Source organism: Argiope bruennichi, chromosome X1, assembly GCF_947563725.1.
Source record: "Argiope bruennichi chromosome X1, qqArgBrue1.1, whole genome shotgun sequence".
Lineage (NCBI taxonomy): Eukaryota > Metazoa > Arthropoda > Arachnida > Araneae > Araneidae > Argiope > Argiope bruennichi.
The window spans coordinates 69,625,213-69,636,609 of record NC_079162.1 but is presented as its reverse complement, the minus strand read 5'-3'; the positions used below and the strand labels follow the sequence as shown (position 1 = coordinate 69,636,609).

General features: G+C 30.8%; 1 protein-coding gene across 1 annotated transcript; it reads right to left on the bottom strand.

Moving 5' to 3' along the window:
• Nucleotides 1–2,820: 2,820 nt before the first annotated feature.
• LOC129958816 (uncharacterized) lies at nucleotides 2,821–4,255 on the bottom strand. The gene is made up of 2 exons (XM_056071512.1): nucleotides 3,567–4,255; nucleotides 2,821–3,462 (listed from the first exon to the last, which is right to left on the bottom strand). Exons 1-2 carry the CDS (start codon nucleotides 4,122–4,124, stop codon nucleotides 3,001–3,003), a joined length of 1,020 nt encoding a protein of 339 aa, XP_055927487.1. The 5' UTR covers nucleotides 4,125–4,255; the 3' UTR covers nucleotides 2,821–3,000.
• Nucleotides 4,256–11,397: the final 7,142 nt, after the last annotated feature.

The following is an 11,397-nucleotide window of genomic DNA, read 5'->3' as shown; positions in this document are numbered from 1 at the left end:
AAGATTGATATTATTAATAGTTACTACTGTTGCAGTAGGGTTACCCACATTCATCTTACTAAATTTATTGAATATATTAAGGCTAGTACATACAGAATTTTCTCTAGCAGAATAAGCTTTTAAAGGAATAATTTCCTTTTTATGACCATCAGGATCATCATTACTTTTTTCATCACGACTAAAGCATTTAGAAATTTCTCCCGCATGATACGATTGTAAAGGTGCAATCTCATCTATAATACTGTCAGGTTCATCAATATTTTTTTCATTTAATCTTTGCCGTTTCCTATTTTTTTCCTGAAATGATTTTCTCCTCTTTTGTCTTTGAGAAGTTTTATAAAATTTAATCAGAGGGGGAATTTTTTGATTGGGAGCAACATATACCCGAGGCGTGACAGGGGCAGGATCATCTTTGTGACAGACAACTCCACGCATACCAGATACTAAAGTATTTAAACAATTTACTACATTAGTTAGCATAGTTTCTTGAATACGAGGAATTTTAATTAATTCCAAAATCTCGGAGCATAGTTTTTTGCATTCAGCTTCTTTTGTGTTAAAACATTCAGACGAAACATTACCTTTCAATTCCAAATTTAAGATTTGGGGCTCAATTCCTTGTGCATTTCTTTCATTTTCAACAGCATAAAAATCATCTGTTATGTATGTTTTCATTTCAGAATACAATAAATGTACTTTATGAATATGTTTGCAAAGGTTACTATTGTCTTCACAAGAACACACATACAAATGACTACATAGTACTGTACAGTTAATATCAGTACATTTAAAACAGCAATGATCTAATAAAAGACAAACATCTGTAATTTTTTTTATTGAGTATACTATTCCCTTTTTCGTCTATGAATTTACTAACCATTGATCATCATGTTTAACTGTATCATTAATAGGAATTTTTACACCCATTTCATGCTTTTCTTTAATAGTTTTATTGAAATTTGAATTTAATGGAACATTATTTACAACATTAGAAGAATATTTTAAAAACCTATCTGTTTCCATCTTTAAAAGAGTTAAAATTAGCTCATCTATGCGCCTATTAAATTTACGCTCAAAATATACAGTTTTTAACTGATTATGAAACGATTCACAGTAATTATTTGTATTGGTACCACCATGTGGAAACTGTCTATAGCAGGTAGAATAATTTTTTACAAAATAATCAACAAAATTTTGGCATTCATTTAAATATTTACTAATAAAAATTGAAACTTTATTATCAAAATCCTCTAGAGACTTTTCATTCATTATATTTAATAATTCATACGACATCTTCATACGGAGACATTTATCATGGACTTTAACAGTCAACTGCCTTTTCCAAGCACGGTATACATGCCATTGACACAATAGATGCTTGATATCGGGACCAAATACAGAATTAAAAGTAAAACCATCATCATCAGTCATGACTGTATTAACTTTCAAATTAGGAATGCGACAATGTAAACTAGAAAATAAAGCCACTAATGTACGAAAATCTAAATCATTTGTAATAAAATGCGCAACAGGATATCCCTGACCATATTCATCTTGCACATGCAATGAAAGAAGAAATAAATCATAATGGTTTGTGCCATGGGTAGCATCAATACAAAGGATTTTATGGGAATGTTTCATAAGCATGTCTTTTTGAAACCTAATGCAAAAGAATTTTCACAATTTGGTAAGCTATCCAAATAAGAAGGTCCAAAGATAGTATCCGACATTAGTAATTTGAAAATTAAAATGGGATTATATTTTTCATTTTTTAATTTCTCCACAGTACAGAAAACAGACATGGCATCATTAATCGGCTTTATTGTATTATGTAGATGCCTTGAATAAGACTGTATAGTCTTCCGAGAAATAAAAACTTCTTTTGTTGGGCAGAAATTTCTTTTATCCCGACAGCCTGCATCACCACGAATTAAGCTTACTATTTTTGAAACAGGAAATGATAGCAATAAATAAGATTTGATTAAATTACGTGTATTTTCTTTAAGTGGGTGGTATCTTTTAGCATGTCGTTCTACTCTTGATTGAATCCTTGACAGATATGAAGGATAAAAAAATTGGTAAACATAATAATGAAATGTTTTATCACCCAAAACTTTTTTGCCTGTTGATTTCCGGAAAAAAGTATAAGTAGAAGAACTTGCAGCTTCTAACCAAATCTTAAAATTCTTAAAAGAATCAAAAGAAAATGTTTTGACATTCTGAATTTGATGCACAGCACTATGATGTTTATTTAAATACCATAGATTAGAAAAGACTTGATTGCACTCAGATTGTACACAAAAAAACAGTTCATTTTTCTTGGTAAAATTGCAAGTTTCTTGACGACTTTTAAAAGGTTTTACAGGAATAATGCTACCACATTTTAAACCTTTTGGGGATTTTTCATAATTATCACTCATAAATTGAGAATTATGTACATTTTGATTTATTCCTACATCTGCAATGGGGTTTATTATTGATTCCTTGTGAGAGTTATTATCCAATACAATACAGTTACTTTTAACTGGCAAACATGATACAGTTTGAACCTCAGATTTACAGCTACGCTTTAAATGATAGCTAAAAGAGGATTTAGAAGAATAAGACTTTAAACATAATTTACAAATTCTAGGATATGTATTTTTAACTTTGGAAGGACGTTTAAATTTTTGACAAATATCTGAAACTGAAGATGTTAATTTAATATCTCTACTTGCTTGTAGATCCTTTGCAGGTCCTGCCACTGATTCTGTCAGACATGCATTTGTTTCCAAAACCCTACTGAAATTTTTTCCAGATGGGGCTAAGAAAACACGAGTTTTTGATTTGTTGCATTGATTTAAATGGTTTGAAAAAGAAGATTTAGAGGAATAGGACTTCAAACATTTTTCACATAGTTTAGGATAACAGTCTTTGACAGGTTGAGGGCATTTAAATTTCTTCAGGTGATTTGAAAACGAGGACCGCATAGAATATGTTTTCCCACAATAAACACAGTTTTTAGAATAGGAACAATTTTGAGCGAGCGAATATTCCACCATGCAATATTTTACAATTTGTTGGCAAAACTGAAAATTTATTTGATGTGGGAATACTACTAAAAACATTTTCACTAAACTGACTGAATGGAATGCATGGGATCACAGGCAGTACAAATTGAGTATTACCTTTAGAAGATGGCAGAGAAGAAATATCTTTCGTCAGCAGAGCAGCTGACTGTTGCACGGGTGTAGAAATTAGCCTTGTAGACTCTTGCTTTGGCCTAGCAGGTTGCACGGGCCTAGGAACTGGCTTGGCAGACTCTTGCTTTGGCCTAGCAGGTTGCACAGGCCTAGAAACTGGCTTGCCAGACTCTTGCTTTGGCCTAGCAGAAGAAACAAATGCTGCGGGAAAAAATGGCAATAGAGGAAACTCTGAATCATCAAAAGAAAAACCAGAGTTGGAAGACTGCGTCTTTGCAATCTGCGAAAATAAAACAAAAACCAATTATAAATTATCGACTTCAGGCTTGCATAAATTTTTAAAATCATTGTGAGAAAAAAAAAAAAAAACGTATTCATGCTTACCTTTTTAGATGCTGTATCTGCTGAGATGCATCCTGTTAAGGATTCAAGAAAACAACCTGCAAGCAGCTTATTACCCCATCTGTTTAAATGCAAGCCATCTCTTGCAAGATAGTTTTTCCAAGATGGCTGGAAAGAACTGCAAAAGAAAAACATTTGAAAATAACATAGTTCTTTAAGTGCACAGTTTATGGCTCGAACCTTATAGTTTAGTGTCTGTAAATAATACTCCGATTCCTTATACTCCTTTCTGTGGAAATCAAAATCTCTTGGAACAATACTCGAGAAAATTATTCTTGCACCTGGGTCATGAAGTAATACCTCAGTGGCCAAAGCTCTATATTTTTTAAGTATTACTTCAATAGTATCCAAAGATGCATTATTTGTGCCAACATGCACTAAGACCCAGTCATAATTTTTGTGTACAGAAATATTGCTAGCTAATCTTTCAATAGTTGCACCAGGATAGGAAACAATGTCCAAATGAAAGTCAAGTGATTCAACAGATACATACTTATGCAAGTATTTGATCATGGAATCGCCAATAAAGAGAGCCCTCATTGTAAAACAGTGAGATAAAATGGAATTCTTTCAAAAGCTAGTAATAGTAACAAAATTCTGTACAAACTGCCAAAAAAGCATACAGCAAAACAGAAAACAATTATAAGATTCAATATACAGAAGATGTTAAAGATTATTATTAGATACCACAAATAAATTTGAAACTATCAAGTTCAGTACACCACTGAATAATTAAAAAATTGAAATAATACACAAATTAAATGTAAAAAAAAAAAAAAAAAAAAATTCCCAAGTTAGCACTAATCTGGAAATTAAAATCTTTCAGATTATAGATAATAATAAGATATAATTAATCTACGGAAAAACAAATAGTAAAATTAAATATAAAAGTTTATAATATAAAATACAAGCACAAAGAAACTTTTTTGTTTCCTAGCTAACCCTAATTAGTATGTTCAGTGATACTAATTCTAATTAAGTTAAGTAAAGTAAAAAAAAAAAAAAACCCTAAATAATATAAATAAATAATGAAAGATAAATAAACAATATAGATTAATAATATATAAAAGAACAAAATGAATTCTTATCTCCACAAGCAAATAAAAGGTGTAAGAGATTCAATACACACGTCTCACGTACAGCAGGGCAAAAAAAAAAAGGATTAGTCACTAAATATTGCTAGATAAAGCCCGCGCTAAATGACCAGTATGACGTCAACAAAGTGTTACGTCATATCCGATGAATTTTGGTTCACATCCGGTAGAATCAGGGGTATACTTCCGGTGGCAACGACTTACTCCAATCTGTAAAAACCTAGAAACTTGTGACTTATGGTGGAATGGACCTGAATTTCTTGCTGATCATAACTACCCTAATCATCCAGTTCTTGTATCAGAAACTAATGAAGAGTTCAATGCTGAAATTAAGAACAATTCTAAAAACTTTAAAATTTTTAATATTACTGAAGGACATTTAATGTATGAATTAATTAAGCTTAGTAATAATTATATGTCTATTTTGCGTGTTCTTAGTTACATTTTTAGGTTTAGTGACAACGCCCGAAATCCACTTGGGCGTACTACAGGTCCTCTAAGCAGCAGTGAGTTGAAATAAGCTGAGAATTTCTTGGTTAAAGGGGTGCAGCAGTAAGAATTTGCTGCAGATATTCAAAACCTGCAACTCAAAGGATTCGTTTCTCCAAACAGTAAGTTAAAACGCCTCAACCCGATTTTGGATTATGGTATTTTGAGGGTTGGAGCTGGCTAGAAAATTCAAATTTAAGTTTTGTATCAAAACATCCGTCAATCTTGCCAAAAGATAATAAATTTACTATGATTATTTTAGACTATTATCACAAGAAGCATTTGCATGTTGGTGCTTCGAATTTATTATGTATTGTTCTAGAAAAGTTTTGGCCACTAAGTGGTCGCACAATTTGTCATAAGGTAATTCTTGTGCACTGTATTGAAAATTGTCGTTTTTATTAGTTATCTTTTTAGAAGTATTTTTTAACAGTGCAATGTTTAATATTTTATTGTAATTTCTACGTTAAAATTTTATCTTTTGTGATGTGATAATAAACGTTTAAAACATATCAACGGGGGGGGGGGGAGAATGTTCGCGCGCTTTTCTCCATCCCGCCTGATCACGTGACTCAATAGTCACGTGACGCAATGTGTTGATGTATGTTTCTCTGTTCTGTTGTAATAAATGTATGTGTCCAACATGGCGTGGTTTTTTTGAGGAGTAATATAGTAGAGATAATTAACAAAATGGATGTGGTGTGAGGAGTAAATAATATGGTCCGTCGATGTGTTGTGTGAGGAGTAAACATTATGAGCGAGAATAGAACCTGGGATCTTGTGGTCCGAAGCCAAGTAACAAGACCACAAGACAAAAGTAACTTCCCGTGTTTCGTAGCTGTTGTCTGGCTTATAAGCTATCACCACAGTACTCTGCCTCCAGTGAGTCGGAGGTGAGACGAACGAAATGGCTGTTGAGTGGTGATGTATTAGCTGTTGAGTCTAATGCGCCTGTACTCATTTGAGCAGAGCCAAGCGTTCTGGCGAGTGTGTGTGGGTGAGTGGTTACTGTTGCGTCAAGTGAGTCTGACGACTTAGTGTTGCTGCGTCAAGTGAATCTGACGACTTTTGGGTTGCTGTGGGTAGATGGTGCCACAACAGCTGTATGAAGGTTCATCGTCCGAGGTCACCAATGTAGCAGATTGTTATGAGCGAGGATAGAACCTGGGACCTTGTGGTTCGCAGCCGAGTAACAAGACAAAAGTAATCACCCGTGTTTCGTAGCTATTATCTGGCTTATAAGTTTTCACCACACTATCTATGGTTTGTTTATTTATTAAGAGTGTAAAAACCAAGCTGACTCTATAAGATACTCTTATATAATTCACATAGCACATAAAATTAGTTAACACAAATTTAATATATAAGTTAAATAATTTCCACTTTTGATTTTGGTATTAAGAAATCTTTAATAAATCCGATGAGTTAAATATGATATTATCTATATTTGTTGTTCCCATACAGATAACTGAAAATTGATATATAATGAGTAAATATATATATATAATGAGTTAAAACGTTTCTGAAGTCAATCGTATTAAAACATTCTACTGGCATTCATTCTACAGGCGCCATCTATTAGTAAAAGCAGAACAAAAGTGAACATTTTAAAGAAATTACATTTTTTTTATTTCAATTTTTTCAAAAAATACTTTACTTCAATAAATAAATGGTTTTGAAAAAAATCAAATTTAAAAGTTTAGCTCAAATTGATAAATTAAGTCAATCACACCTTACTTAAATTAATAAATTAAATATTAATTATAATTAATAAATTTTATTAATAATAATAATAAATGATTTTTAATTAAAAGTGTGATGAAAATAACAGTAATATGGAACAAATATTTAAAAAATAACAATAGCAAAAATATTGGTTATTCAAAAAATCGTGCATTATGTGTCTCTATCTTCTTGCATTACTTCTGCTTGAAAATTATCCAAAACTTTAAGTACACCTTTGGAGCTACCTTTAAAATTAAGATTTGGGAGAAATATATAGCTTAGTCTCAATCCAAAATGGAGAGACACAGGGAGGACTCAATGACTTCCGACTAGAGTACTGTGTGTCCACCATTAGAACACTTCCTGCCAAATGTCTATGTTTACGGCGAGCATTATAGAAACAGGTTTCGGTAAGAAAGATCCATTTTGAATAGGAGGAATCGGACGGAAGTCTGTTTTTTTTTTCCCTCCTCCTTTTTTGGCGTCCATTTGAAGCGATAAAAAAAGTTGCTGATAATTCGTCTTCTCGTTTTAGCCACAGTGGCATGTGTCTTTATATTCAGTTAGCTTACCTCTTTTATATTATATTAACCTTTTCTTTGGTTAATCTTAACTGCATTTCATTATTTAATAATTATTTTTCTTGTCTTTTAAATTTCACATCCTTTAAAATGTCCTTTCAATTTAAGACGGGTGAGACTTTAAAAACTTCAGCACATGAATGAATACTTGAATTATTTTCAAATTCAAAATACTTTTACATATAAACTTTTTGAAGTTAATTATGCTTCAGAAAGATTGTACATATTGAAAATAGTTCACTATAGTTTTTATGTTAAATTAGATAGATCGGTCTGTAATCGATTACCTCCGGAGAATTTGATATTAATTATTTACATAAATTTAAAAATAATGAAATGAAGACGCTTAATTTTTTGTCGTGTGTGATTCTGCTTTAGATTTCTTACTTAAATATTTTCTTACTGTGCAATCGTTAGGCATACGAATTATTCAGTTCTTCCATTTGATTTGTGTTCTTCTTTGTATACATATGGCAGGAATATCAAGATTCCGAGTATTCATATAATTTTGAATTAAGTGAATCATTTTTTGAATTTGTTTTCAAAAATTAAATGTAAGAATATAAAATATCGCCAATGTGGAGCTAAACATGTTAGCGTAAGAAACTTGAATGTATACTTCTACCTACACGAATTGAACTCTTCCTACAGTAGCCTGTTTCTTTAGCTACCGCCATAAACATAGACATTTGGCGGGAAGTGTTCTCCTGCTGGACACACAGTACATACATTACGAACCTCTTGCAGTCAAATGGCACTTAAATTCTAAAGGAGTATCAACACCTTTGGATTCACTGATAAAGTAGAACATGCCAGCACCTAAAGGCAGCATGTTAATTACTGAAAGAGAATGCATATATCTACAAACTGCAGAAGGATTTCTATACTTAGCAGAAGGATCAAGTTAGATTTGGCGTTTGCTACTATCTACACCAGTCAGTTCATTCATTGCCCTAGAAAAGAATACTAGTCTGGTGGGCAACACATACCTCGTTATATTGCACTGATTAAATGGTTGGTTGGAGTTGGATTTTAATGACACAATTGCACTGATTAAAGAGGCCAAACTAACCTTAGAAAGGATAGGAAAGAATTAAGAAATGTTCTACGATTCAAATTGAGCTGATGACAAGGTTGATCATCTATCATTAAACGGTTACATTACAATACACGTAGGAGGCGCCAACTCACTGAGCAACAAGAAGCAAAGAACAACTCTTTTTACAGTAAAAGCAGAATATCAGTCGATATGTAATGCTGCCAAGGCTGTGATTTCAAAATGTTTTCCATAAAATTCTAGGTGAACATTTCACGGTGCTTCCTCAAACAATATTTGTCAACAAACAGGGTGAACAGTCTAAGCCAAAAAACCATATTACGTGAGAACAACATGAGCATATAGAACTGAAGCATTTTTTTTCTGCGTGAAATAAGAGGAAGTGTTATAAATATTTTCATATGAGCAATCAAATTCGAACTCAGCTGAAGAGTGTGAAGAAGACAGATATGCTGAAACAGAAACTTAGATTGAGTTTAAGAAAAATCTAATCTAGAGGAAATGTTGCAGTTTTAAATTTGTGTTTATATCCCTCCTTGGTATATTTCTTAAACTATATATTGTATGACAACATTTATTACTTTTTTGCTGCTGGCATCATTAATTCATATTATTGGCATTTTTCTTCCAAACGGTGTAGTGTGTGTCTTCGTTTTTTCGTCATTAAACGTTTTAATATTAAATACTCTTCTAGGCTCTTTTTCATTCTATTGAAATAAATGCCTTCAGGGGAGAGGTCCTAGAGGGCTCAATCTTGACCTGCTGAGAGATAATCGGCCATGTCATATAGCTGAAAACTATTTACTCAAACCTTCTTACGAAATTTTATTAAACCATATTTGCTTACCATATTTTTTTTCCACCTACGAGTTTTTAAAAAGGGTGGAATATTAATTGAACAAACACCATTACTCTACAAAAAGGACGTGGAGATTATCTAACGTCTCTGGGGGGTAAGGTACTAAAAATGCATACTCTAATAATGAGTTTTGACGACCAACAGAAGAAATACCTTTAATGCGCCTTATATACATAAGTATGAATGTATCAAATGAACTAGAATTGAAGTGAAAAAAATGGAATCCTCAAATATGTTAAATAATAGTAGCTCGGATACTTCAAAATGTTTAATATAAAATAACATATATATATTTTTTTATCTATGTTTAAAACTCTGCATAACTGTAAAATGTTATATGGTTACATTGAATGTTTTTAGGAAAGTAAATAAACTCATGTTTCCAACCAGTTGACTCTTTTTCAATACATACATTTAACAGTCTGGAATTAATTGGAAGTTAGTCATTTACTGTAATTTCCTCTACTTTTATTCGTTGAGAAATAATTTTTTTACGTTATTCGAGCAAACAATCAAAGAAACATAGATTTGACAATAATTTAAAAATTGAAGTCTTAGTAATTAACATGTATTTTCATATGACATATGCGCATGTACAAATACAATAATTAATAACACTAAAACAATTTTTAATATAATATTCCTCTTTATGTTTAATACAATTTTATGTTTAGTAGTTGAATTAAAAGTTAGCATGCTTATATTCACATGATATGGGATAGATTGTTCATCGATTTCTGACATGAATTTCCAATTATTTTATTTTCTTGCTTATGATATTCAATCTAAAGAAACGTATCAAATATAGGTACACAGATATCAACCCACTAAGTTTCATTTTATAACACATTTCCATTTGGCAACACAGACAGCTTGGAGTTTATCATTCTTAATATTATATACGTTATATATTTATTCTTTCTCTGCAAAGAAAAAGTTTGATGATGAATTCTTCAACTTTGAAAATTTCAATAATAATAAGTTTTGAGATAGTCCATAACTTTATCTTAATTATTTTTATGTTTTAAATGCAATTTTATAAGCATAAAGAGATTAACATATAGAATCAAGTTTTCTATTGACCTTAGTTGAATAATTGCGACAACATTCCCAAAACAGGTGTCATCCAATTAGACAACAACAACAACAAAAAAAGCAAAATTATTATTACTAATAATAATAAAGGCAAACAGATGTACATGAATATATTTATTTTATTATTATATCTCGTTCATAATGACTCAATTACACAATTTTGAGTCATACAACAAATTACTCTCTATAAAAATAAAGCAAAAATTTATTTTTATGTTGATAAATTTTTATCATTTGAAACAGATTTTTCCTAATGCAAAATAAATATAATGTTTTTAATTTAAACATTTTAAGAAGTAGAAAAAATAAATAAATAACAGGATGAGACCTATTATTTTCTCCCATCCAAAAGCACTTATAATTTTGTTGGTAATTTTTTTTAAAACTTAAATGGATCGTTTATTTTCAGCTTTATTCATTGTCAAAGAAATATAACATTTAATAGAAGTATTAATAATTTTTAAATTTCTTGTTAATTTTCTGAGAGAAATAATCGGCTACATGTTATAAATGTAAAAGAAAATATTGAATTATTAATTTGTTAAACAAATTATTGTAATAGAAACTCATTTGTTTTATTTAATTCACAGAATTATAGAAATTACAATATTTAAAACAGTATTTTTCAAAAGTCAATGATAAAAAATTATTTACTGATATATATAAAATGAAAATTTTTTCTTGCAAATTCTCCAAAAAGGAAGCGCATTTAATTTTAAATAGCAAACATACTGAAAAAAAAAGGTAAGAAATATAATCTCAACGCCTTGTACCATGATGAGAACAACAATGTAGAATTGCAATCACATTTCTAAATTCTTCTAAATGAACTAGATGCGCTTTCAAATTATCGATTAACAGAATCAAATTCAATTGTACATTTTATTAACAGATCCTGCCATAAAGAAACTTG